The sequence below is a fragment of the Aspergillus multicolor genome, assembly GCF_047715735.1.
Source record: "Aspergillus multicolor strain CBS 133.54 unplaced genomic scaffold BDW74scaffold_3, whole genome shotgun sequence".
Lineage (NCBI taxonomy): Eukaryota > Fungi > Ascomycota > Eurotiomycetes > Eurotiales > Aspergillaceae > Aspergillus > Aspergillus multicolor.
In genome coordinates, this window is record NW_027395954.1 from 818,666 (window position 1) to 844,092 (window position 25,427).

A 25,427-nucleotide genomic window follows, 5' to 3' on the forward strand; every position below is an offset into this window, starting at 1 on the left:
CTAACTCCAGCTGAGCCGCGGTCTAGCATGGCGCGGATTCTGCGGAGCATGGAAACCGCAGGGACTGGGACCGGTTCCCCGAGTCAGGAACGACCATTTGGCGGCTCGAGCATGAGTACGTCCACAGTATAAAGCCATATTAGTAGTCAACAGATATCCGTAAACCGGCGATGCCGAAGTTTCGCCAGAATTTCTGCCGCGTGAAGATGGTTATTCAGGGTCATGACGAGGAATGTCTCACTATGATTCCACCGATATTGCGATCTGAGGCGTTAGCTAACCAATTATCGATGCTCGCTACCGATAAACTTCGGCCGGCGGCACCGAATCGACGAGCCATGAACCGCGCGAGCCACATGCACGCCCATGGTTCGTGGCCAAATTGTCTAAATCTCGATTGAATCAGCGAACGAGGTCGTCCGACTCGCTCGAAACCCAGGGTGAATCATGGCGAGGGGCTGGGTAAGCGGCACAATTGGCTGGAGAGGGCCAAAGCGGGAGAGGACCTGACTCGGGGTGGAAGATTCATCGAAGACGTGCGCTGCCTTGGAAACATTCCAAAGGAACTTCGACGAGGGTTTCATGTGCGCTTTTAAGTCGCTGGCCAACTAGAGCAGCTCGATGGGGAGGATGCTAAAGGAAGAAGGCGGCTTATAGGTCAAAAGATGAGGCGATAATGGATTGTTTCATCGCAGGGATTTGTCATTGTTCGCATATACCCTGGTCTTCGAATGTATCTGACGGAAAGCTGGGCGTGTAGTGCTAGGTACCTATCAGACAGCCTTGTTGTCTCGTGTTTGCTTTTGGTGCAGTGACGGGCTACGGCGGATGGCAGCGGATTTATTATTGAGATTGCCCAACTGCATACCAGTTCTTGTTCTCCAGAAAATTGGCCGTGGCAGCCGTTGAATCCAGGGACCAGGTATGGTCGCGGGCATTAATTCTTGCTTGCATTCGAATTTTTGGAGTCAAGCCAGTTGCATTTGCGACCAGGGCAAAAAGCAAATAATATTCATGTTGTTTCAACGGTGAGATGTCAAAAGTCGCCCTTCTCCAGACTTCGGGCCACAACTGCCCCTTTCCGAGGGTCGAAAGTTCTTTGCGCATTCCTTTGCCTGCCTGAAAGGGTAAAGTGCATTGCGAATAGCCCCAATGGCAATGAAAGGACAGTGGAACCAGGAGGGTCGGCGATCAGTCGGGGGTCTGCATCCTTGCTATCAATTCGATACAGCGCCAGCCAGTGTCCCCGCGAGACGGGCGGGATTAAATAAAGAACAGGAACCAACAGGTTGGACTAGCACGGGAAGCCAGCCAGACTATTGGAATCGACATGACCAGAACCATGGAATAAGAACGAGACTATGAGTGCTTGCCCGCTAATCGCCGGCAGCTCGATGGCTGAACGCGACGATCGTAGGATTCGCAGCAAATGCTCCGCGCCCTCGTGCTGGCCAGGATGCTCGTGGTGCTGCTTCTCTCGCGGAGTCCGTCAGGGACATCAAGGAAAGAGGCCCACTGCTGACAGCATCCTATTTGCGGGCTCTCGGGCTGGATACGCCATGGGCTGCTCCACTGTCTCCTGATTCTGCAAGACTACTTTAGTGTGGTCGAGATGCGGGTACCTTAATGGTCCCAAGGTCCGAGTTCTGGGAGAAATTCAGTTGGCGATGGTTTGACAGAGCTTGACCACTCCTGAATCTCTTTTCTCTCTTCTCCCAAGCTCCCACAACTTCAACTCGCTCTCTTCATCCATCCATCCAACCATTCTTTTTCTTTAATTCTTACCAGTTATCACCCTCGTTTCCTCCATCTTCCCGACACTCCCTCGGACGAAATGAACGACGGTCGCTGCTGATTGATTGATCTGTCACACAGGGTATGTTCTAAGAGCAGCCCAACTCCGCATCTCACGCTTACCCTGCACCTTCTTTGCCTTCTTCCTTTCTTTTTCTGCCTCCAGGGCTGTCCGCACGTTGAACCAAAAAAGTAAATATATCACAAAGTCCAGGCTGCAAGCGAGGGATGTGGAAAAGTGTCCGGCCCCATTCGCCTCAGACAACCCATGTACAGCACAGCGGCACAGCCTGAGGGACTCAGCAGAGAGGACAGCCCTGCCGGGGTGAGATTGCTAGAAGTGCATGCTGACGGAGATTTTTTGCGTCTTATGTGTCTTGGATTTGACTGACTTGCTCAAAGAGAGTCACCGCTCCTAGTATTCGACTTGCCACTCTCTACACTTCACTCCCCGCTTCTTTGACTGCAAACCCAAAATGCAGCACATCCGAGGGCCAGAGCCCGACTTCGGCACAGCACTCTCATTATCGCGCTCGCGGTCTCGTTCCCGCAGCGCCAGTATCTCCAGTGATTCGCAGCTTTCCCTCATCCACCTTGCCCCTCCATCCGTGAACCCGCCCCCGTCTTTCATCGCACCGGCTTCAGCCTGTCAAATCATCACCTCGGATCAGGAGTTCAACGCCGCCGATTTTGTAGCCGACGACGATGATGATTCCGGCGCTTTCGTCACTCCCGAGGCCTTGTTCGCCCTCAATGGGTTCCTCGATCACCTCCTTCTCAATATATTAGCAGCTGCAAAGTCGACGCAGCTGGCCTCAATTCGGCCCGCTGTTGCAGATGTACTAAAACCACGACTGGCGAATCTGGTAGTTTCCGTTGCTGAAGAAGAACTGGGCGAGTACCTCGGAGATGAGAGTGACAGCGAGTTTCGCGGAGGACAGGACCCGGAAGGCGAATTCGATCTCATTCGTACCTGGAAACTGACCCGGTTGCGCTGCATGGTGTATACACGCCTCGGCGACTTGGAGGAGGACGATGAAGAGGAATACATCGCCCAGGAAGGTCTGGTCGATGAGGATGGGGCACCCCGACGATTCACGAATCACATCGGCAACATCACGCCGGCTGCCGCTATCTTTTTAACCTCGATCATTGAGCATATCGGAGAGCAAGCTCTCGTGATCGCTGGCGAAACGGCTAGGTCTCGACTCTCATCTAATCTCGTGGTTGAAGATGACACAAAGGAAAGAGGAAGCATGAACCGGCTGGTAGTGGAGGAGCTCGACGTGGAGAAACTGGCATTGAACCCGACACTCGGTCGCCTCTGGCGCACATGGAGGAAGCGTACTCGTACGCCGAACTTGTCTCGCCTAGCATCCCGTGACTCTCTACGACGGCGTGGCACGATTGCTATTGGAATGCAGAGCAGGAAGAGTAGCTTCTCCGTTGCCGATGATTCTCTATCGCCCCTTTCGCCTCCCCTTGAGGACCCTCATTCCGAGTCTCAGTCTGAAACTCAGCATGAAGTTGACCCAGTATCCATCCCTCTACCCGTAGGGAGAAACGATGTCCAGGAAATTGAGAACGAGGATTTTCTAGAGTTCGACACCGGCGAAATCCGGACCATGCAAGCTGTCGTCGCACACAAAGTTCGGCCACAAAGCCTTATGGTTCTTACATTGCAATCTCCGAGATCGCCATCCTCTCATCATAATTCGCCCATTACTCCCCTTTCCGCTCGCAGTGCGCCTCCGCTCTCCCGCCATTCAAGATCGCGATCTCTCCCAAGTCCGACATGTCCCTCTGAAGCTCCAGAAATTGACCCGGCCTACCCTGTTCCCCGTAGACCTTCTCCAGCAGCTTCTGAAGAGCGAAGGCGTCTTGAGACCATGTATGAGCAAGAAGAGCGAGAGGAGACGGAAAACGTGACAGAAGGCAACAAAGATCGCAAGATTGGGGGCCAGCCCAAATCTCAATCGGTACTGTCGGATACGTCTGACAGCCGTCGATCAGAAAGCGTTGCCCAAGAAACTATCACCCTCCTAGTTGCAAATGTGACTGGTCCAATCGACGCCACTGAAGCTTCAAGATCCCCTGCTGAAAAAACTGCCAAAGGCATTGAAGGTCAAGAACCAGTCGAGAAGTCAACGTCTGTACAGCGACCGAAGCAGAAGCCGAGCAGGGATATCACGAGTAACGAAGTACAGTTTGCCCCTGCATCAACCAGCGACAATGAAACTCCGCCGGAAAAGCAATGTGAAGAAGTACCCACTCTCGTGCATCCTATCAGCATTAGCACTTCTTCAGCAGAACCAAATGCGAGCCTACCTCCCACTCCGGCTAGGGAAGTCCGCCCATCTTTCGACAGCGTTCGGGGGTCGAGGCCTGCTTCCAACTCTAGTGACAGCGGAAGCTCTAGCTACTCACGAACTCAACAACGTCCCAGCGCCCTTAACCTGACAGGTGGTAGCCAGCGCTCCACAAGATCATCAGTCTCAAGCTCGGTAACAGAGCGTGCGGCTGTGCAGCGTATCCCCGCACGTCCTTCAACTTCCGCAACATCATCGCCTCACCCTTCGATTGTTGCTAAACCCCGTCGATCTGGCAGCTTCAGCAGTAGCCGGGAGAAGCGCCCAATGACTGCTAGTTCTACCACGTCACAGAAGCTGAAAGGTTTCAAAAACCGTTCAGAGGAGCCGAACACGCGGCGTGATTCAGAAGGAAGTACATCGACTGGAGAGAAGGCTGGCTTGGAAGAATTGATTCGCAGTGATGAGACGCTCCACTTCACTCTTACACCCAGAAGTGTGAGAGAGATGGATGTATGTTACTGCCATTCCATTTCAGTGTTTGCGGCTCATATTGACTTTTCCATAGTTCCCCAAAGCTCAGCGATCCACTACTGCCGATTCGGACGCTAGTCGACCAAAGATCTCACCAAGAAGCCAGCCCTCACCCAAGCCCAGAGCTTCTGAGAAACCCAGGCCTGCTCCAATTCAAGTACCACGTGCAGGTACGCCACAAAGGCCCAAAGTAGGACAAGCCCGCGATGCTCGACCGAATTATGAATCATGCTCCGATCTTGCACAATTTATTCGAAATTCGGGCCCGGCTAGTCCCCCAATTCTCACCAAGTCAGTCAGTCGTCAATCCTCCGATGCACAGTTGTCAAGGAAGTCTTCTCGGGCTGAGAGCGCAATGTCGGGCTCCATTCGCGGACCGCGAGCACAAACCAGGTCTACCGCTCTTCCCAAGGCCGAGGCGAACTCTACATCAGATTTGATTGATTTTATCCGTGAAGGTCCACCCACTGTTGGAGCACGCCGTATCCCACGCACTGTTGCGCCATTCCGCACCACCATGGATTCGGAGGACCTTGCGTATGAGCAAGGTGCGACACCCTCAATCAGCAGTACCCAGGGTGAATCGACAACCACCAAGTCACAGGTGTCCGTGGGCTCTCGCACCGACTTGATCAATAAACCGAGCTCCAAGATCAAGGCAGTACCAACGAAGCCACCTTCGAGGTCTTCTGAAAGTGAAGACATGCCTAAACGAGTACAGCGCCGAGTACCAGACCCCTATGCCCTAGATTGGGACGATGAGGAGCTTGAGGCTATGCTGGAAGAGGAAGAGGAGAAGAAGAACCCGACAAAGCCAAAGCGCGACGAGGAAAGCTTGATAGACTTCCTTCGCAATGTGCCCCCTCCCCCAGAAACTCAGACCCAACCGATCGCTCCGCGTACTAAAACACCCACCGGCGGCTCATCCTCGATGAAAGCTCGCCTACTCCGCAACTCCTCGTCTGAGAAGGCCTCCACTTCAAAGGGTCCGTCGACCAAGCCTTCTCAGACCTCTCTGCGCCAACAGTCCGATCAGTACTCAAGGAGACCGTCCAACTACACGGTCAAACCTACTTCGGAGCGCAACACAGACGCCATGTATGGCTTGGCGTCTGTCTCGGAGCGGCAGACAGATACCGGCGCACTGGCGGACTTTTTGCGCAACACAGGGCCCCCCTCTCCCACTCGGCCCCAGCCGCCAACAAAGGACACCAGCTTTGCCCGCCGGTTCTTCATTCGACGTAAGAAAGTCGAAGCCTGATAACACATTCTTCTTCATAAAACTTTTACCATTCATTCTTTTTATCTTGATTCGTCATCTTGGTCCTTCATTTCTCTACTTATCCAATCACGAAGTTTCCATGCCCTCGGTGATGACCTGTCCTGTCTGTCTTTGAGCGTCGCGAAACGTCTGATGACACTCCCTTCAAGTCGCAGGTAGACATCGACGTCTTCTTATCTACCTGATTCTATTATGGCCTGCCCCGTTCCTATGGCTCTCTGCAAACCTTGCACGGGTATCTATTTTTATCGATGCTTCTGTTTGGGCTGTCATCCGCCAAGCTTGATGACAGCCATTCCTGGTCTCATAAATCTTCCAACTCTTTTCTTCTCTTCTTGTCCAATACCCCTTCGGTTCTTATACACATATCTTTTTTCTCTTCGCATTTCTCTACTCACCCCTTGGAAAATGGTGGTCGAGTACATATTCAAAATGTCTGCCAATCTTTTGGTGTCCCTTCATCTTTCGGCGGTTTTCTCCTACAAAATTCTCGTTATCACTCACATGTTGTTGGTTCATTGTCCCTGTGCCATCGACTTCAAGCTTTCATTACTTTTCTTATTACTTGGTGTACTCAATGGATAGAATTGGACTACAATGAGAACAGAGTCTACTTGACCACTCCAGTCACGATAGTCGAAGACTATTATTATTATCTAACACTTCTTGCATAGTTGAAGCCCAGCACGGGCTAAGCGACGTACTGAAACCCTGCACCAATTGTAATTATGCCGAACATACACAAATCAATCTAGTCCTAAGCGATTATTACGTACTAATGCCCATAACCATAACCATAACCATAACCGAATCCATTCATCCATCAAGTCGCATCACATCATATCATCGATAGCCCAGGGGCCCAAGAGAACCCCTACCTCCAGTCCCAGGTCAGACTAGGCTGCTGCCCTCGTCCAACACTAACATCACTGAAGGGCTCACAGAGCCATCACAACCAGGGCCATCACACCCGCCACAGCACCGGACGCGGCATACACGCCCTTCACATGGTCGGCTCCGTTGGTGTCGTCGGTCTCCGTGGCTTCGGCCTGGGACTGCGTTCTGGTGGCGGTGGCGGTGGCGGTGGCGGTAGTAGTGGTGGTTTCTGTATTTGTGTTTCGTCAGTAAGAGTCGCCCAACCGAATGTAGGCGGGTTACGTCTCAAGTGATGAGAGAGGGGGAAGGAAAGAAGCCAAGCCGAAGGACAGGATACTAACCGTCATCATCGTCCGCGACCTTGGTCACATTGAACCTGGGGCTCTGAGCTAGGATACCGACGTTCTCCTTCTCGGTGGAGCGGAAGTTGATCTGGTAGTTGTTTCTAGATTGCTTTGTTAGTGCCGTGCGAATAACATCTGGAACTATGCCTAGAATGAGGGGGAGTTCAAGGAGGAACATACGCGACAGGGATGTCCGCGACCTTCTCAACGCGGTACTCCTCCTTGGAGGCGTCGACATCTTTAGCCAGGTCCTTGTTGACTCTGTGGCCGTCCATGTTGACGAGGGTGATGGTGAACTGATCGGGGTCGCCGCTGCACGTTTTGGAAAAGTTAGTTTAGTTCGCTTGGAGTTTGAAGTGCCTGCTAGATTTAAAGTGGGTATGTACTTCACTGTGCCCCATTTGATGGTGAACGGCTTGCTGAAATCGACCTTTTGGTTGGTTGTGCCGGGAGAGGTGATGGTCATGGCTTTTGCATGTTAGTATGGGACGCAATCAATGGTTTTGAGAGGATGAACAGACCCAGAGCGGAAATCGCAAAGGCGAGGAAGAGGGAGAGCGTGCTGGTAAGCTGCATTGTGCTGATGCGAGGGTTGGGATTTCGGAGAGGATGACCAACGGAGGAATGGAAATGATATGGAGAATAATAATGGATTGGTTCAGAGGGATTGAAGGACTTATATAGAGTCTTTCACACCGCATCGGCACATAGAGAGAGTTTGTCATAATGCTAGGGGTTCCGGAGCTATACAATATGACCTCACATTGCCAGCCATCTACCGTGCCCTAGATAGCAAAGGGACTTTTTACGAAGGTAGCCGAGACATCTGACATCGGATACATCTCATTTGTAAGTCAGGAAGTACGGAATATTGGTTGTCACTGCAACGCCGAACGGCTGTCGTTTCTTCAGGTGGCAGAGGCGATTTTGCTGGCAGTAGTCGGTGTCAGTGGGATACTAACAAAAGATCAATTTTGTCAGGTGAGATTTCAGCTCGCATTGATAGCGACAAGCCTTTGCAGGCGCTATTGACGGTTCGCAGCTGCAGTTGGACGTCTCATGTGGGCTGCAGACGTTAGACGCCGGATACGTCAGATCACAGATGTGATGCCCAGACAACATCCCATCAGCACTCTGGTCCCTACGGATAGTCAAAGGACTATCTCACAGATGCCGGCAGAGTCACTCCTGAATACTTCGCGCAGTTAGCTTGGACAGAACAGATCACTGGTTCAGTTATCCTGACATAGGCAACCACGAAGAAGCTAGGGCAAGGTTCTCTTCGACGAAAACCACTGGCTAGATCACCTTCTGAATATCCGCTTTGAGATACGACATGCTTAACCTATGATAACAACGTACATCAAGCACGTGTCTCCTACACCGCGACTTTCTTAGCAAGTACCAGATTCCATCGATTGGACTTGAGGATTCCCGGCGACAATGAGAAGAAGCGAGCAGAAAGTTTTGCACAAAGATATGGTTGAAGATGACACTGCAGGATAAGAAGCCTGTACGGACTTAAATTGCGTAGGACGGAGTGGACCGCTGTTTTCGTACTGGCATACCCATAAGCCGGACTCAAATTACAAGAGTACAACTTCACACAATGCCTCCGGGTATAATGATCTATGTGTTGCAGTACAACCCAGCGCGGTCACGCCCAGACTGAATAACATTCGTCGCTGCATTGGAAGATAAAGCTATGCGGGGGTAAAGTATGAGATTTTGCAATGCTCCCAACGGCATAGGCATGGCTCTTCATGCTCGCAGAGGGCCCGTTCTGATTGATATCTTGGACCCTTCGTATGTTAATGATACGCCTGTAAGCATTGAGTCCTCAGCAGACAGTCGAATTTGTGCTGATATGACAGACAAGGTCATCAGTGTGCAATGATGGCACAATTTCTCCGAGTCGCGAGACGATTAACAGTGGCATTTCAATGAGCCGAAGCTTGTAACAACCGGGGGTGTTGGATCAGAAGCACAAGCTTCTACCGACAATGTTACATATTTTTACACTGCTTATCGAAATTGTATCGTAGCAGTCGGGTAAATGTGCCGCATCGGCCTCAGATCTTCACCCGCAGCAAACACTGGCCAGATGAAGCTGCCAGGGCCTGACCCCAGAGTATTACCGCAGCAGTGGCTGCATGTTTCTCAAATGGTGGCGTATGTGTCTCCGAAGGAGCACTCGCGGGGATAGTCCTTGACGGTCTGGAGCAGCATTCAGAGCTCGTAACCGGTACGTGTGCCTCAACAACCTTGTTAGATGTCATCGGTACCTGGTGCATATGCGTAGAACCAGGAAGCACGGCATGGACTGTATATGACTGTCTTTCCCAAGGTGAGCCGGGAGTATTGAGTCACCCATAAAAGATGTCCTAAAAGACCCCCCCCAGAAGTATAGAGAGCCGTAACCTTTCCCTCGTAAACACATCGCTTTGATCATCGGTCTCTGCCTAGTTCCAATCAGCTCATAACATCTTCAGACCTCAGAGCCCACCATCCTAGCGAGAGACATTCAGTCGCGATACGTCAATATGAGGCTTCAACTTGCAACTATTCTTATCAGCCTGTGCGGCGCCACCCTTGCGGCTCCAGCCCACCATCAGCGGAATAAGCGGCTGTGGCAATTCCCCTTCCCTGGCGATGGCTTCGAGCCGGGTCCAGAGCCGGAGCTGCCTTTCCCAGGCCTCCCCTTCCCAGGAGAGCCCGGCGACGGGATCGGCTTTCCTCCAATCTTTCCAAGGCCTCCATTTGCAGGCGACGGTCTTTGTGGAGCGGAGTCTCCTCCAGACAGTCTCTCTGAGAACGGCGAATGCCCTTCTGGGCTTCCTTGGCAGCTGTCCGGAACCGACGGGCAGGACGGCGACTCCCAAAGAGAGGTGCTAGGAGTGGAAGAGGACAGCGGATTGGAGGAAGATGACGGGGTTTCGACAATTTGAACTGCACCGCTCAAAGCCAGATCACCCTCCTTTTCGCAATGACGTTGGATATGTGCGAAGGCCATCGCGTTTTGATTCCCGGGGCATTTGTACCTGGCAGGTGGTAGACGTCGGGGATATATTTGAACTTGCCATTGTCTGGCTGCGCAGCATCATATGAGAGCATGATTTCTGTGAGCCTTGGGGGGGGGGAGGGGGGGGGTTTCTTGCTGTAGTTAATCTGATTTGAAACAAAACCAGTCAATGGAATGTTCATGGTTGTTTGAAGTTAAGAGGTCATGAATCATGATCCTAGCGCAGGCGTTCTTATGTCATCCACACAGCGTCATTCCAGATCTCGGCATTCTCTCTCCCCCACTCTGACTGACAAACAACACTCTCTCCAGATCTTTCAAACAGAGGCATGCACTGGAAAATTGCACTAAATTTACTTTGGATTTTACGCGACTCAGATGATGGGTGAGAACAATGAAGCCACGTTGAAAGTCAGTCTGGCTCTTCACCCCCTTCTCATCAAACGCTGCATCGCCTGCTTAACCGGACCAACTAACCCAGAGGCTGTGTAACATTAGGAGTTGGAGAAGAAATATTGCCCGCCTCTGGATGCTGCGTTGATTACGGCGTTAGCGTCGGACCATGACCTAGAGGATCCGGCGCAGCTTCAGCAACTTCGCAATGACCTCGAGGCCCTCGCGCTCTCGGCCTGGGAACAGGATGACCTTCCGTTTGACCCATCGGGGACCAGCGGCCTGAACTTCAGCAGCGGAATAGACTCGGATTTGGTATCTCAGGCTGATACCAGCACTAATCCGTCGCGGGGCACCGATGTCACAAGCGACTTCTCGTCTCTCAGCCTGAGCGACAGGAGCCGGTCAGGATGCTCGTCAGGAGCGTCATACACTACAGGCGCGGAAGGCGTACTCTCGCTGACTGGTGATTCCAAGGAAGATAAGATAGTATATCTGAGCGAGATGTTTCCGGACGTTGATCGTTTCACGATTCAGCATACAATGAAAAAGTTGAACGGGGACGTTGACCGGTCTATGGATGAACTACTCAACTTTTCGTTCCTGAAAGACAAAGAGCCAGAGGCGTTACCTAAGGGAATTGACGGTTTTGTGACTGGAGACGCTGACAAGAAGAAGAGCCGCAAGGGCAAAGGAAAGAATAAGAACACCAGAAGTCGGGATACGGGGTCCCATAGCAGTTTTGACAGTGAATCTGCGCTGCAAGAATCTAACAACGCTCTCAACAAGTGGGACGCTGCTCAAAAGGATGTCGACTTCATCTGTGCCCGGACCTTTCCTATTCTCAAAAAGGAAACAGTCACATCGACGTACCATGCGAATGGAGCCTCGTTGCCTTCTACCATTCAATCTCTTGCGAATGCGCATGCTCCGAAGGACATCACAAGTATCAGTGAAGATCCGGTGATGGTCACACAAGTTGATGAATTGACGCAGGATTTCCCAAACATCCCACCAGAGCTTCTTGCTGGTTTACTTGGGATTACGAGGCATTCAATTTCAGCTGCTCACGAATTGGCACAAGCATACATGACAAATCCAGCACCGCGAGCAGCCACTGAATTAATCAAATTTACAACATCGCCCCCTCCACCTGATGTCGAAGAAGAAGCCCCTAAGCGTCGGACTGCTGCAACAAGGTCTTACGAAGAGGCTACTACTTCGGCAGGATACCACTCTTTCGCCGCATCAGAGGCGCTTACAAAGGCTTCGGCAGCATACAGACGCGGAAAGTCTGACAGAAACATGAAGGGAGTTGCCGCTTACTATGCGGGTGTTGGCCGCGAGCATCTTGAATCCGCCAAAATGGCTAGCGCTGCTTCAGCCGATGCTCTAGTCAACCAGCAATCGTCGTGGAATGAGCTCGACTTGCACGGAGTTTCTGTCCAGGATGCCATCCGCATAGCCAGCGAGCACGTTGCAAACTGGTGGGATTCGCTTGGGGATACCAAGTATATGAGAGGAAACGATGGTCAGGCTGCTCGAGGAGGCTACCGCATCATCACCGGATTGGGACGCCACAGTCACGATGGGACTTCACGCCTTGGTCCAGCCGTTGCAAAGATGCTGGCGCGTGAAGGCTGGAGGGTAGAAGTCGATCGAGGGTTTGTAAGGGTGGTAGGAGTTGTTCGGCGCCGTTGATTGCTACTGTCGTATTTAGGCCCGATACCCTGTTAGCATTTGCGTATTAGCGATTTTGGTTGTACATGTTCTCTCGAATATGAGCGTGAATACTCTATCATGGTACGGACCCTAACTCGTCCAAAAACAATGACAGAACATTATTTCCTGCTTTCACTGCGATTTCCCGCACACTTGGTTCCCCCGCCCTTCCGTAAATTTTCAATCCCTCATTTGTCCACCCCAGGACCCACCATCAAAGGCATTAATAAATTACTTCGTCCGTTTCGGAGCTTCTTCGCATCCGCATTATCCCCCGGAAATGTCAAACGTACCGAGTGACGAAGAGGACTCACGAACGGCCTCTCTGGCCGCCCAGCGCAACCGCGGAACTGCCAGCGCCAGCAACCATTCCTCTCGACACACCTCGCGCGAACCGCCCAGCAAGCGACGACGACGCGGTCGCGGCAAAAAGGATGCTGAAGTACAAGACTTCGTTCCGAACGGCGCGAAATTCAGCGCAACTGGCTTAGAGGTCGATCCGGAGAGTGATGGTACATCGTCGTCTGGTTCGGAGTCTTCGTCTGGAAGCGAGAGCGACAGTGAAAGCGAAGACGACAAAGAAGTCAACCCGGCGTCCGATAGACGAGATGGAGGATTGAGTGCGCCGGCGCCGAACTGGAATAAAACGGGCAAGAACGTGATTAGGACGTCATTGCGTGCAAAGCAAGCTGCCAAGGCGAACGCGGGAAACACAGACTCCGAGTCCGCCGCGGCGAAGAAATTCGAGGCTGTGAACGGGACATATTGGCGGAGTCGAAGTTCATCGCCTGGTCGGGATGGAAAGGATATGATAGAAGAAGGGGAGATTGAGACGCCGGCAACGGGAGATAATGACACTCAGATGGAGGAAGGCGAGGTCAACGGCGCTCAAGAGGCCTCTGCGGACTCCCAGTCAGACGACTCTGGGTCTCTGGACTCAGAAGCCGACGATTCCATCATGTTGAATATCGGCTCGCGCGGCCAGGATCGCAGTCAACACGACGTTATTCATATTTCAGATGACGATAGCGAAAGCGAGGCCGACGGATACGATCCCGAATCTCTGTCGGTCTCACAGACGCCAGCTACGACTGGTATCTTCGATCAATCGAACACGAACGGAATTAATGGTGATTCTGCAACCAACGGGGAGTCAAAGGAGAGTGCGCTACTCCGATTTGCGCAAAAATACCCTACTACGCCCTCTACCCTTGCGGATTTGAACCGCGAGGACATGGAACTACAAGCCAAGATTGTGTTCTACAATCGCGATATCAACGATATCAATTTGCAGCTGCCTATTATGTGCATGGAATGCATGCGGGAAGGCCATCTCGCTGAGGTCTGTCCTGGCAAGGAGGTATGTTTTGTCCGATACAACCCTCAAAAAGAACTACCAACTAACAGTATGACAGTGCGTCCACTGCGGTGCCTGGAACAAACACCAAAGCAGCCTCTGCCCGAAGTTCCGGCGGTGTCAACGGTGCCGCGAACGCGGCCACGACGCAAAACAATGCCCCTCGTCTCTAAAAAGCTCCGCATCCGAAATCCCCTGCGATCTATGCGGATCCTCTACTCATCTTGAATATGACTGTGACTTTTTATGGAAGCTGCCTAATCCCGATACAACGGCCGCGCCGGCCGTGGTCTCCATCTCCTGCGCCCATTGCACGAGTAATCGTCATTTGATAGGCGACTGTCCCTCTCTTACCCGCCCTTTCCTTTCGTCATCCTTCACAGTCCGTGGGATCGATCCAAATCTGATCACGAATATCAACTCCGTTGTGAATCCCAGACGTGGCGGGCCGCCGAACGGTCCCTCCAATGGCCAACGCGGCGGTGGTATGAAGATCCGAGGCCGTGCAGATCACTTTGTTCGTTCCTCATCGCCTGATAGCGATGACATGATGTCCATGTCTATGCCGCATGGTGGACCCAATAGACGAGGCGGCCCCGGTGGTAACCGGAACGCTAACAGGGGAAATATCAATATCCGGATTGGTGGGAATAAGAGCAATGGGGGTCCGCCGCCGCCGTCGGCGAGAGACTACCGCGACCGCGAAGACTATTCTAGAGGTGGTTATAACCCCCGACAGCGCTCCATGTCTCCTGGTCGGGATAGGAGGCCAAGTCGTGGGAGAGGAAGGGGTGGGCAACAGCCACCTAGATCTCCGCCGCGAGGGCAGGGTCGCCCACCCGGACCCTCTGGGCCGTCTCGTGGCGGACGAGGTAATGGCAGAGGTGGTGGCCGTGGAGGACGAGGAGGCGGAGGAGGTGGAGATGCGTACCGTCCGATGCCAAGTTCGGCCAAGAAAGCCTGGGATAAATACCGCCTTTGATGGTTTGTAGTTTCGATGGTACTAATGAGCCGCAGGTCGGTGTGTTTATTGCATTGCTACAAGGTGTCTGTAAATTTATTAGGACCATTGGCGGTTGGTTAAGTTACATCAGGGCTTTATGTCTGGACGACGATATTCAAGATCCGCAAAACCTATATGCTGCACAATGTCTAAAATCGCCTGTATCATACGAAAATCTTCAACCGCATTTCGTTGAGGACATGTTTGTCAACGTCATACTTGAACTAGATGGCGCCGGTCATACTTGCCCACCACCGGAAGAGAGCTCCATACGGGTCTTGCTCCCGACAAAACCATTTTCCAGTATGTCAATGAGCTCATGAAGCCTTTCAATTACCAGGTCGGTGTGCATGTGCTCCTTAAGGTGTGCATTATGGTCGTTGAGCAGCAGCACTGTTGCAGCGCCCGCCTTGTGGCCGGCTGTCATATCATCAATGCTATCACCGACCTAGCGCGGTACGATTAGCCTTCGCCTCAGCTACATGAAGACCAAGAATTTGGTAAGAGGTCAGGAGATTAATACCATGATTAGATTTTCACAACCGTTCTTCAGGCCCCATTCCTTTGCAATATGCAAGATACCCGCTGGGTCAGGCTTGGGCAGCAACCCAGGCGTTTCCCTGGTGATAATAGGCACGAAAACATGCTTCGGGAGGTGGTTCTGGAGTAGGTTCGTGACGGGCATTCTGGAACATGGCCGTTAGTTTCAGCTCCACCATCAGAATATGTTCGCATCCAAAATCCGTAATGCGAAGGCAAAAAAGTCGACATACTCGAAATTCCTTGTGCACAAAGCCCTGTTGATCTCCTTATCACGTAGATATTCCATCAACTCTACAAGTCCAGGCTGTGGCTCTTGGTGCTGCATCGCCTCACGCTCAATAGCCTTGATCTTATTACTTGCCTCGAGCTGTGCCTCGGGTGTAGGGAGGCTACGAATGTGATGCAAGATGTCGACTGATTTGTTAATTCCCAAGGCTTCGCTAGTGAGGTTGTCTTGATGTCAGTTGAGAAACGGTTCGTCTCAGCGTAACTGGTGCGTACCGCATCTCGCCAAACATGTAGTTTTGAGGGAGGCTATTGAGTTAGTTAGATAATCTAGTAAGGGGGAAATACGTACCATAACGTGCCGTCAACATCGAATACAATTCCCTTGAGTTTGGGGGCGTTGGAGGATTCGCTGGATGATTGGTTGAGAGGGGCGAACCGTCGTTGACGGGGGCTGTAGTCTTCGATAGAGGACATGGTGTTATGCGCTTCGGGAGAAAACAGGCTGTTTTTTGTGAGAGCCTGGCGAGGTTGACGAGGTGGGAGAGCTGATGGCGGATGAAGAATGAAGATGATGGAGAATGGAGGTGGGGAGATGAGGTGGAGATAGTATGGGAACATCCGAGACAACATCCTTCGTCAACTTATCTACTTCGATTTGCCTCTTATGTCTTCGCAGAGTTACCGGTACCTTCATAGACGCGAATGATATGGACTACGTATATGGGGATATGTCAATTCCCATCAAGGCAAGTGCTGGTGCGCCGCTACTTCCCAGCTCATTGTCGATGAACACGAGCAGTTTCCCATTATAATTCCTGTTTACTTCTTCATCCCCAGGGTGGGCTCTCCTCATGGCATTTTTCATAGCATATTTCCTGACAATGACCAGCTTCTCTCACCCAAGCTCAGGTCTACTACTCTCTGAGCGGGACCCCGAGCAACATGACATAGACGACCTCGAAAGCCAAGACGAGCAGGTCGCCGTTCGAAATGTCAACGTCGGAAGCACCTTTGCTCTTATGAGAGCAGTCGTCGAGCTCCGGCTCCTGCAGACTACGACGTCTATTCTTCGCTTCACGAGGACCAATCCAGTATCAATCTCCGACCCAGACTCCTCCCTTCGTCGCGCCATAGACCGCAGAGAGCAGCGCATTTCTCGCATTGTTGATGGGATGACAAAGGATGACTTTGAGAAGAATGTTAGCGAGATTGCATCACAGATGGGGGTGGAGGCGCCCGCGCCGCCGGCACGAGCATCTCCCCCGATCGCCCCTCCTCGAGTTCTTTCCCCCTCTGACATGGTAGAGGCGCTCACGATTGCGGAGCAGGGCTCGCATGAGGAGGACGAAGGATCCCTGCATGCGTCTGCATCGACAGGGTCAATTGCTTCTACCGCCTTAACCGCCTCCACTGCGAGCGCACCAAAGCTCAACACTCTGATCAGTGAAGATCCGATCCCGGTCGTGGATGAGAATATTCGAGCCCGGCTAGAGGATATCTTGAGCGAGGAAACAAGAAGGGCAGCCAGTTCTCTGTCTTCGTCGGCTCCACCAGACACCAATTCGTCTTACTCATCGCTAGGGAGAAGTTTATCTGTGAGCAATGTGAACTCGGTCACGTCAATCCCCCGACAGTGCAAGATTGTCTCCGCGGCTCAATACACCAAGATCATTGCGGAGAGACACCCGCAGTTCAGCATTGTCAACCATTCGTATTCAATCGATTCTCTGGTCGCAGAGACCCCTCAACTTGATCGGTCCGCACTCACACTCAACCTGCACCTCAACGAAGAGCAGCGGAAATCTGCAGACAGTTTCCCGGGGGAGTTTCCAATTAGCGAAGGGTTAGAGTATAGTGCGTTGGCCACTGCAAAGCATCATGCGCGCATTCCTTCAATAAGGACCTCTGTACGCCCGTTTTCTGACTTGTAACCTGTTGCGCTTGGATCATCATTACCAGGACTCATGCTTATTCAATCACTTCATTCTGTACACCACTTTAGCACGCTGCATCAATGACATTCTTCCTGATGAATAGCATGATCAAGGTAGCCCATTGCCTTGACAAAGATCTGAGCACTGTCCAAGAGGCGCTTCTTGCTGTCTTTATCCGTCTCCATTCCAATAAATGCGCCGCGGGTCATCTCAAAATCCGTATGCCTGATAGCCTTCCAAATACCATGCACATCATCCGCAGAGAGTGGAACCTACCAAGTTAGCAGATATTTGCCCCAAGCCAAAATGAAACATACCAGATTTGGGTAAGACCACATGAACGTGAATGACGCCGTCCCAGCCGGCCGATCAACCCAATACCTCCCACTCGGCACAACCGCAATCGTATCCGCAATCAACAACGTCTTCAACGATCTCCACCAAAGCACTGTACTCCCGGGAAAGTGCCCACCCGTCTTGAGAACTACAATATCTGTCTTTTCATCACCGCCCCCATATAATCCTTGTGCTGTAAAAGACAGGACACTCTCATGGAAGAAAACCTGCCCATCGCCCTTCATAACAGCCCACTCCTCATCCTCAGCTGACAAGTAAACGGGACATTCGAAGATCTTAGCCCAAAGAAGGTGTGTGGTGTAGTAGTGCGGGTGGGAGATGACTATCGCGTCAATACCGCCGAGTCCGTTGATGCGTTGTATCGTTTCCTCATCGATGTACGTTATGCAGTCCCAGAGGACATTGAAAGGCTTGGTAGCTCCTATATTCGTCCGACATAAGTATGCCCGCTGCCCGATTGCCTGCTTCGGCTCCGTGTGAATGGATATCAGGCTCTCGCCATGGACATGGTCGGGCGTGAAGATGTTTTCGTAGCGGGTGTCTGCGGAGCTCTGGAGCTTGCGGAGTGTTGTCCAGGATTGGCTATTGAGGTCAATATTCAGCCCAATTGGGTTGTCGAGGCGTCACGACTTAGGAGTTGTGTACTAACCCTGTTGGAGGAACATATTGGCGCGGGTCGTCGCAGATCTTGCAAGAGGTGAGATCTGATGTTGTAGGGTATTGGGTGCCGCAGGTGGAGCAGATGAGGAGGTCGAGGGGGTCTTGGTCTGGCATTTTCGGTGGTGGTTGTAGGCAGGGAAAAAGTACAAAGTACAAGGTTGGTGCGGGAGGAGGAGACTACTGATATAATTGAGATGAAGCTAAGATAAGCTGCCAGAGATGGGATTGTATCCCCGCAGCGCATCAGGTTACCCCGCATCAACGATCAAGAGTGGGGGCATAGAACAACAGAAGTCAAGAGAGGCTACAGACTCAGAGTATTCGGGAGAAAATGCACTGGGCGAGTTCAATTATGTTCGTGCGAGCTTTTCATTACACACATGACCGCTACAGAATATGCAGCAGAAGGGAATCGCTGAATAGGTACATCATCGAGGGAAATAAAAAAAGTACATCCTCCACAACCGCCGTTGTCGGCAAATGTAGTATATGAAGGGGGATATATTGGCGATATGCAAGACGCCAGTCATGATAGAAAGAACCAGGAAAAAGATACTGATCATGAAGTCATGTCGTAAGATTAGAGGTGTGCCCGAGTGTCAAACTCGCGTACCTATTAGTAGTCGTGCTCGTCATCAACATGTTCAGGGCTGTCGCGGTAGTTTCGCCTTCTCCTGCTAGGGCTGTTGTATTGGCTATTGGAGTTTAGAGGACGAGGTCCAGTCGGCTTGCGGGCGGGCGGCGTGCTGCGTCCAGGAGATTGCATGGCAGAGCTCTGTACAGTGACTAGTTAGCGATATTCGTAGAGAACAAGGTTAGGATACTTACCCGCGACACAACGCGGTCCGCATACGACTGCTCCTCGCCTTCCTTGATTTTAGGTGGTCTTTCAGGGAAGAGTGGACCTTCATCCTTGATCTTTGGCGGTCGCGGAGGTCCCTGGCGTGAAGAACGTCCGCTAGCTTCTGAGTAGCCCGCATCGGATATGGGAGAGAGGCGACTTCCGCCACTGGACCGTCGGTTTCCGTTCAAAACAGAGAAACTAGGATTTGAACCCCACTGGCCTGAGTGGTTGCCAGACACCCCGTAAATCTGCGCCTGTGACTCTAACTGGGACTGGTAGCGACCAGTAGGACCCTGGCGAGGTTGGGGGTGTTGCATGTCCAGACTGTCCCGGTGCGCTCGATATTTGGGGGCCTCAGAAACCTGAGATGGCACCAAGGGTGAAGGAGGCCGGTTCTCCTGCTGCGGCGATCCTTCGTCGTTGAGGGTGTAGTTTGAGCGGAGTCTATCGTCACCTTGAGGATCGTAGTAGTCGGTGGCCTTGTATGGGCCATGCGCCAGATCGGACCCTGAACGGGAAGTATCGAAAGATACGCGCTCTTTCCGGCCCGGTTGCATGCTATTGCGAATGTTGTCTCCCATGGAAGATGCGGTGGTCCTTGACCAGCGGGAAATCTTGGGGAAGAAAGACGAGCTGCTGGACTTGTGCTTTCGCGCTTTGTCATTTGCCTTTGGTGTCGTCTCGTTGCTGTTACTAAGAGCTCCCGAGGCAACTGCTCCACGCGGAGGTGTCGAAACCGGCGCAGACCCGGCTCTCTCCCGCTGGGGTTCCACATTCTCCTGCAATGGCAGCTGCGGGCTCAGGAACTCGCCACGCTCGTCAAGCTCATCCTCGTCGGCTTCTTGAACAGTGCTAACACGGTTCTCGGTATCCCTCCGCAACACAGCTCCACGTGGTTCGGGGACAGCCCGAGAGGAGTTGGAAAGGAAGCCAGAGTTGTCTCCTTGAGAAGATGTTCCCGCGAGGCCCTCAGGTTCGTAACCATCAAGGTCAGCACTGGCTGGGCCCCGGCTTCGCATCATGTCATTTTGACTAGACCGTAGAGCTTCCATGTCGTCGAGAAGTTGTTCCAGCATGTCTTCGATCCTTGACAAGTCGTTGCCAGACTTGAGACTCAACCCCTTCAGCGCGCGCTTGAATAGGTTCTTACGTTTTGCTGGTGAGTCTTCCCCGTCGTCCACAGAAGGCTGACGTGTTCTACTGCCACTACCCGGAAGCGGGCGTGGCCCGCCGATGGCTTTGTACGTGCGCTCATGTTGTCGCTCGTTGAGATCTAGCAGCATCCCGTCTTGCTGAGCGATGAACTTCTTCATCTCCTCGAAAGAGTTGCGCATCTCGGCAGCACTTCGGACCAGTGTCACCAGGATCTCCGTGTCACGAGCATTACGCTGCGCGTCGCGAACCGTGAGCTGCCAAGGTTAGAAGCTGTTCTTAATATGAAAAAGGAATAAGAACTTACATGATCCATGAGTGCAACAATATCCTTGGACTGGATTCGCTCAATACCCCGCCCTGTTGCGCTATCATACAAGGGCGACCCAACTCCGTGAGAGTAGCCGCTGAAGTGCCGTTGATGTGCTGGTTCGAATGGATCATCCCCAGGGCTGTCGAAAAGGCCAAGCCCATTGGTATCAATCCCGTCGAATCCCTTCGTCCCCGGTTGAGGGCTTGGGGAGATAGGGTTAGCGGCCGATACGTAACCTTCATCCTTGGCACCGGGAGGGGTGCCGAAAACGGGCTCATTTGCGTACTGCTGGTCCTGGTAGGCATCGGCATAATCATCTTCGGGATAGTAGTCATGACCATAATCCTGCCTAGATGAAGCCAAGCCGAGACCAGCGCCTGCGGCAGCAGCAGTAGCAACGTTGTCAAGCAGAGGCGAGTGGCCGCCCTTTCCTGGTGTGGTGTTGTAGGGCCAGGTACTGTCATGGCCCACACCTGCTGCGGGACCCTGAATGATTGACGGGTTCGTGTTGATTTCTGATTCAGTTTCTGGGCTCAGTTCACGATCTTGTGGTAGAAAACTGTCGCCATGATCATCGGGGTGTAATTCCACAGGCTCGGTTAGATCGTCTAAAGACTGCGTAACGCTCTGGGGCGGGGACGTCACGCCCATGCGCCTTGGGAAAGAGGTTGCATCAGGGCTTGAAGAGACATTGTGTTGCTGCTTGAGGGGGCTTCCCTGGCGGGAAGTTGGAGATGACTGATTTAGCTGACCAAAAGACCTTGTGCTACCATTGTCACCCTGCACATAAGTGTTCGACTGCGAGTGGCTTCCTCCAGACTGGTTGGACTTGGTGTCCAGAATTGAAGGGTCAAGGACTGAAGCAACAGCCGACTCAACGGCTGCGGGGTGAATAAACCGAGGGTTTACAGCGGCACCTTCGGCGACCGGGCGACCTTGGTTCGCCTTTTCGATGAAATCACTCTCGCTGCCGTCTGCATAGTTGGTCATGTGCTTGTGGTCGATGCTTGCAGTTTCCGTCAGCGAGTGGCGGTAGGCTCCGTTTTCTGATTCTTCCTGCCAGGGTTTGTCTTTCAGCGTCTGGCTAGAAAGCACAGATGATCCCTCGTAACCAAGATCTGGGCCAGTTTGGCTTTGGTACCGTGAGATCTCGTCCTGGCTTTCAGCAGTGATTCCTTCACGTTTCGATCTTGCGAGGTTCGTACTAGGTGCAGAAGAGAGCGATTCGATCGAGAGTTTCGGCTCCATTTCTCTTTCGTCTCCGGAGTACTCCTGCGGAACATGCTGTGTTGAGCCTCGCCGAACATGAGACTCACTCTGGTTACTAGCCACGCTTTGTATCGGACTGAGGCCACGTCTGCTGCTGTAATTGAGTTCACGAGAGTCAGAATGGGTGTCCAGCAGATTAGCCGCTGCCGCCGCCGCAATGGCTCCAGCAGCTTCGGCAGACGGCGAATGGCTCCATTCGCGACCATGATCGGAAACGCTGTGCATCGACAAGTTGTGACTAGACATGTTGCTGTGTTTAAGTCCTAGATCATACCGCGAGTCTCGATACTCAGGTTCGGCTGTTTGGTCCGAGAGAATGGAAGCCCTAGTCATCTCCGACTCAAGAGCACTACGGAACGGCATCGGAGCGACATTGTGCTTCTGGAATACCAACTCAGTTTCGTTGATGTTCTTGGGCTCACTATCTGTTGGCGATTTGAACTTGCCGAGGCTTGAGTTGGAGTCGTGATGCTTGAGGTTGTTGGCGGTTAAACGGCTACCAACAATCCCAGCTTTTTCTGCGTCGCGTAGGCCTTTGCTCTTTTGCCGACGCACCATGTCTTGTTCTGACAGCTCGGGTCGGAAACCCTTGACGTAACCGGACTCCGAAGTCATCGTACTATCACGGCTGGCTCTGCGCTCTTTGCGAGACGAAACAGAATCATCGGCAAGAACAATGCCTTCATCCCGGCTGTCTCGGTTGAGAATAACCTTGGGCTTCCGCACGTTCGGAGCACTTGAATGCTTGGAAAGTCGTCTTACAAGGCCGTCACGAGATTCTGAGCTTGCTGGGGAATAGGAAGAACTTATGTCGCGCTCAAACTTCGATGTGTTGGTCATGACCTTCTGGTCCTTCTTGAGCTCCTTCAGCTCGGGTAGAATTAACCTCCGAATGGCATCTTCCACGGTTTCAAGGAGCTTTGGGTTGTTCAGGGATGACTTGGATGTGTTGGAGCGAAAAGAATATTGATCCCCTGAGCGTCGATGTGAAGAAACAGCGGAAGCACTGAGCAGGCTAGACTCGGGACTCGCCATATCGTCTTCTTTGGTGTAGCCTCGATGCCGGGGAGATTTGGCTTCAACTTCTTGATAGTCGGTCGCGATGCCGCGACTTTTACCTGCTCGGCGTTTACTCGAAGCGTCACGGGAGTAATTGCTAACCTTCTCCGCAGCACGTTGGGCGATTCTCTCCGTACTCAAGCTGCGGCTTCTCTGTCGGGTTGGCGTTTTGAGATAATCTTTAGGATCGGATTCCTCAAGTTCTGGGCTTTGGCTATGTTTCTGTCGTGGACCAGATGATGGAGCTTCGAGCATGCTATCTGCAGGCATCGACGAGATGTCGGAAGTCGGCAGGTACCTGCGGTCGCGCGACAAGGTGGAGAGTTCACTGCCCTGATCGCGGTTCAGAAGCTCGATCTCCACAGGGCCGGGAGTCTGGTTTTCGTCCGCGGATGAAGAGTAACTCAGATCATCGCCACCCGACTTTGACTTTGACGGAGATCCAAGAGAGATGCGTCTCGAAAAAGAAGGCCTCCGATTTCCAGCCGAGTCAGTGATGTGTACGCTCGGCTCCTTGGACTTTTTTCCGGACGAAGGAGTGACGCGGACGCGGACACTGGGACGGGAGACTATCGCACCGCCAGAGCCCCCAGACCCCTTCCCGCCCTCGAAATACTCGATGAGCAGGGAGGTCTGGGAGTGATGCGACGAGCGCGACAGTTTGGTGGAGTCCTCACCGCGGGAGCGGTGCTTCCGACGGGTGGGAATTGTGACGGGACTCCCGTCGTCGGGAATCGAGTACGATGTCTTGTCTGTGCGGCGAGAAATGTCAGTTCCCAGATCTGTGCCTGTGACGCTGCTTCCAAAGCTGTCGACAATGGATTCTGTAGGGGCTGGTAGAAGCGGTCTGCGGGTGGTGACGCCCATGACGGAGTGAAGGGTGGGAGAGGTGTTCTTTTGTATATCTCCTTCTTCAGGCAGCCCAACAGCTCATAGTCTGTGGACCTTTCCCTTATCCGGACCCCTAAAGCTCTCTCCTCTCATCCCAAGTGAGGGGGGTATAATATGCAGCAGTTGGGCAAAAGGGATTGGGATCGGGCAGGGGCAAGGAATAGGGACAGGGAAGTATGGGGTTGACCTGAGCCCCGATGTTAACGTGGGAAGTGTTAACACAGATCGGATGGATCGATGTGTAGTCTTCGAAATAAGGGTTGGTCAGGGCGCGAACGGAGAGAGTGGCAGGCGGGGTGTGGGGAGATTAGGAATGTGAGACTGAGGGCTATCAAGTGTAAGGAAGAAGGAAAAAAGAGTCAAGCGTACCAGCGCAGGCGAATTAATGAGGGAATAGATAGAATAGAGGAGGAGTAGCAGCTGATCGATACTTTCAAAGGAGGGACGATGCTGACGGTAATGGTGGGTGGTGGATGGTGGATAATGGATGGAGGTCAATTGAGGCTTGCTGAACGTCGGACGGTGGCAGAGCTCAGCCGCTCATAATTACATGGACCGCCAGGCAGACAGAATTGCTGCACAGGACAGAATAGGGTATAACTGCCAGGGGGGGGAGATATTAGAAGCAGAAGACAAATAAATCGCGAGCGAGGCCAGGAACGATGGAGACGGGGGAGAAGAGAAAAGGAATCGAGCGGGCAAGAAAAAGAGAAGGCTGGGAGGCGCAAAAAGTCGTTCGACCGGGCGAACACAAGTCGAGCGATACGCGCTGGTTGGCAAATAGCAAGTAGAGAAATTAATCTCAAGCAGAGCTCCAATCTTGATTGACCGGAATTTCAAGATTTTCTTCTTTGCGGGAAGCAAACGCAGGCTCCGTTAGAATCAGCGTCTATCAACTCCGGCTATACTGTCTTTTCATATAGAAGACCCAATTCAAGGAGATAAATACACACAACCATCTTCTGGATTATAACAGCAACGGTGTCCGCTCCAGAGTGCTCAATTGGAGGCCATGTCCACGCAAGGCGGCCCTTCCATGCTTCTTACGTGGGGAGATAGCAGCCTCTAATCGACTTTAGCAATGCTATGGCCACCGACAATTCTCCATCTCCTCCGTACATCGGGTATTAGCTCGAGAGCAGTATATCAAATACATCTATCTTCTTGGACTTCCTATGTTCGTGAGCTAATGTTACTCAGTGCTTGCAACGATCCCCGGGCTATCGCCAGCCGATTTGCAAATCTACCGGTGATGTAAGGAGATCGGGCATTTCCTCCTCCAGGGCCAGCATCTAGACTTCAACAAAGACATCTGCCAACCAGCACACCTCTTGGGTAGCTCCTTAGCCTTAGCTCAGATCCCACACCTCCCGATCCCGCAACCGTACTACCCGAGACCATCACCGAGATCTCTATCCTGCAGAAATAGCAAAGTCCGTCTCTTCAGCATGGAACAAACGACCCAAGACATCAACGTCGCACATGTACACCCGTTCCCGGTCCTCACATCCCCTGTAATCTACATGAGCAGGAGCATGGAT

At 52.4% G+C, this 25,427-nt stretch overlaps 9 protein-coding genes across 9 annotated transcripts; 5 read left to right on the forward strand and 4 right to left on the reverse strand.

The window, feature by feature from the left end:
- Positions 1–1,670: 1,670 nt before the first annotated feature.
- BDW74DRAFT_145804 (uncharacterized protein) lies at positions 1,671–6,574 on the forward strand. The gene is made up of 3 exons (XM_073723233.1): positions 1,671–1,876; positions 2,197–4,616; positions 4,672–6,574. The coding sequence occupies exons 2-3, from the start codon at positions 2,271–2,273 to the stop codon at positions 5,896–5,898; spliced, it is 3,573 nt and encodes a 1,190-aa protein (XP_073587746.1). The 5' UTR covers positions 1,671–1,876; positions 2,197–2,270; the 3' UTR covers positions 5,899–6,574.
- Positions 6,575–6,725: 151 nt separating this feature from the next.
- Positions 6,726–7,905, reverse strand: BDW74DRAFT_76377 (GPI anchored serine-threonine rich family protein). The gene is made up of 5 exons (XM_073733661.1): positions 7,661–7,905; positions 7,526–7,607; positions 7,320–7,451; positions 7,137–7,240; positions 6,726–7,024 (listed from the first exon to the last, which is right to left on the reverse strand). Exons 1-5 carry the CDS (start codon positions 7,713–7,715, stop codon positions 6,858–6,860), a joined length of 540 nt encoding a protein of 179 aa, XP_073587747.1. The 5' UTR covers positions 7,716–7,905; the 3' UTR covers positions 6,726–6,857.
- Positions 7,906–9,557: 1,652 nt separating this feature from the next.
- On the forward strand, positions 9,558–10,279 carry BDW74DRAFT_76383 (uncharacterized protein). Its single transcript, XM_073733662.1, has one exon. It carries the CDS (start codon positions 9,683–9,685, stop codon positions 10,085–10,087), a length of 405 nt encoding a protein of 134 aa, XP_073587748.1. The 5' UTR covers positions 9,558–9,682; the 3' UTR covers positions 10,088–10,279.
- A 193-nt stretch (positions 10,280–10,472) lies between these two features.
- On the forward strand, positions 10,473–12,411 carry BDW74DRAFT_145813 (Smr domain protein). The gene is made up of 2 exons (XM_073723234.1): positions 10,473–10,572; positions 10,660–12,411. Exons 1-2 carry the CDS (start codon positions 10,540–10,542, stop codon positions 12,253–12,255), a joined length of 1,629 nt encoding a protein of 542 aa, XP_073587749.1. The 5' UTR covers positions 10,473–10,539; the 3' UTR covers positions 12,256–12,411.
- Positions 12,412–12,556: 145 nt separating this feature from the next.
- BDW74DRAFT_165695 (zinc knuckle domain protein) lies at positions 12,557–14,615 on the forward strand (the record flags this gene model as incomplete). The annotated part of the gene is made up of 2 exons (XM_073726454.1): positions 12,557–13,636; positions 13,692–14,615. The coding sequence occupies 2 exons, from the start codon at positions 12,557–12,559 to the stop codon at positions 14,613–14,615; spliced, it is 2,004 nt and encodes a 667-aa protein (XP_073587750.1).
- Positions 14,616–14,874: 259 nt separating this feature from the next.
- BDW74DRAFT_174244 (putative haloacid dehalogenase-like hydrolase) lies at positions 14,875–15,881 on the reverse strand (the record flags this gene model as incomplete). Its single annotated transcript, XM_073727990.1, has 5 exons — positions 14,875–15,084; positions 15,160–15,322; positions 15,410–15,619; positions 15,681–15,713; positions 15,757–15,881. The coding sequence occupies 5 exons, from the start codon at positions 15,879–15,881 to the stop codon at positions 14,875–14,877; spliced, it is 741 nt and encodes a 246-aa protein (XP_073587751.1).
- Positions 15,882–16,408: 527 nt separating this feature from the next.
- On the forward strand, positions 16,409–17,883 carry BDW74DRAFT_145817 (uncharacterized protein). The gene is made up of 2 exons (XM_073723235.1): positions 16,409–17,613; positions 17,659–17,883. Exon 1 carries the CDS (start codon positions 16,427–16,429, stop codon positions 17,336–17,338), a length of 912 nt encoding a protein of 303 aa, XP_073587752.1. The 5' UTR covers positions 16,409–16,426; the 3' UTR covers positions 17,339–17,613; positions 17,659–17,883.
- Positions 17,379–18,472, reverse strand: BDW74DRAFT_187439 (putative metallo-beta-lactamase domain protein; the record flags this gene model as incomplete). The annotated part of the gene is made up of 3 exons (XM_073731485.1): positions 17,379–17,613; positions 17,659–18,280; positions 18,348–18,472. The coding sequence occupies 3 exons, from the start codon at positions 18,470–18,472 to the stop codon at positions 17,419–17,421; spliced, it is 942 nt and encodes a 313-aa protein (XP_073587753.1). The 3' UTR covers positions 17,379–17,418.
- Positions 18,473–18,617: 145 nt separating this feature from the next.
- Positions 18,618–24,541, reverse strand: BDW74DRAFT_145820 (uncharacterized protein). Its single transcript, XM_073723236.1, has 3 exons — positions 20,662–24,541; positions 19,187–20,611; positions 18,618–19,133 (listed from the first exon to the last, which is right to left on the reverse strand). The coding sequence occupies exons 1-3, from the start codon at positions 23,860–23,862 to the stop codon at positions 18,975–18,977; spliced, it is 4,785 nt and encodes a 1,594-aa protein (XP_073587754.1). The 5' UTR covers positions 23,863–24,541; the 3' UTR covers positions 18,618–18,974.
- Positions 24,542–25,427: the final 886 nt, after the last annotated feature.

Excerpts from the sequence above, each read along its gene's own strand:
- BDW74DRAFT_145813 (XM_073723234.1), top strand. The coding sequence starts at position 10,540 with ATGATGGGTGAGAACAATGAAGCCACGTTGAAA. Across the intron at positions 10,573-10,659 it reads ACAATGAAGCCACGTTGAAA|GAGTTGGAGAAGAAATATTG; the intron begins GTCAGTCTGGCT and ends GTGTAACATTAG.
- BDW74DRAFT_76383 (XM_073733662.1), top strand. The coding sequence starts at position 9,683 with ATGAGGCTTCAACTTGCAACTATTCTTATCAGCCTGTGCGGCGCCACC.
- BDW74DRAFT_145820 (XM_073723236.1), bottom strand. The coding sequence starts at position 23,862 with ATGGGCGTCACCACCCGCAGACCGCTTCTACCAGCCCCTACAGAATCC. Across the intron at positions 20,612-20,661 it reads TTGTTGCACTCATGGATCAT|CTCACGGTTCGCGACGCGCA; the intron begins GTAAGTTCTTAT and ends TAACCTTGGCAG. Across the intron at positions 19,134-19,186 it reads CGGACCGCGTTGTGTCGCGG|AGCTCTGCCATGCAATCTCC; the intron begins GTAAGTATCCTA and ends GTCACTGTACAG.
- BDW74DRAFT_145817 (XM_073723235.1), top strand. The coding sequence starts at position 16,427 with ATGAGAGCAGTCGTCGAGCTCCGGCTCCTGCAGACTACGACGTCTATT.
- BDW74DRAFT_145804 (XM_073723233.1), top strand. The coding sequence starts at position 2,271 with ATGCAGCACATCCGAGGGCCAGAGCCCGACTTCGGCACAGCACTCTCA. Across the intron at positions 4,617-4,671 it reads GAAGTGTGAGAGAGATGGAT|TTCCCCAAAGCTCAGCGATC; the intron begins GTATGTTACTGC and ends ACTTTTCCATAG.
- BDW74DRAFT_76377 (XM_073733661.1), bottom strand. The coding sequence starts at position 7,715 with ATGCAGCTTACCAGCACGCTCTCCCTCTTCCTCGCCTTTGCGATTTCC. Across the intron at positions 7,608-7,660 it reads CTTTGCGATTTCCGCTCTGG|CCATGACCATCACCTCTCCC; the intron begins GTCTGTTCATCC and ends AACATGCAAAAG. Across the intron at positions 7,452-7,525 it reads ATCAAATGGGGCACAGTGAA|CGGCGACCCCGATCAGTTCA; the intron begins GTACATACCCAC and ends CAAAACGTGCAG.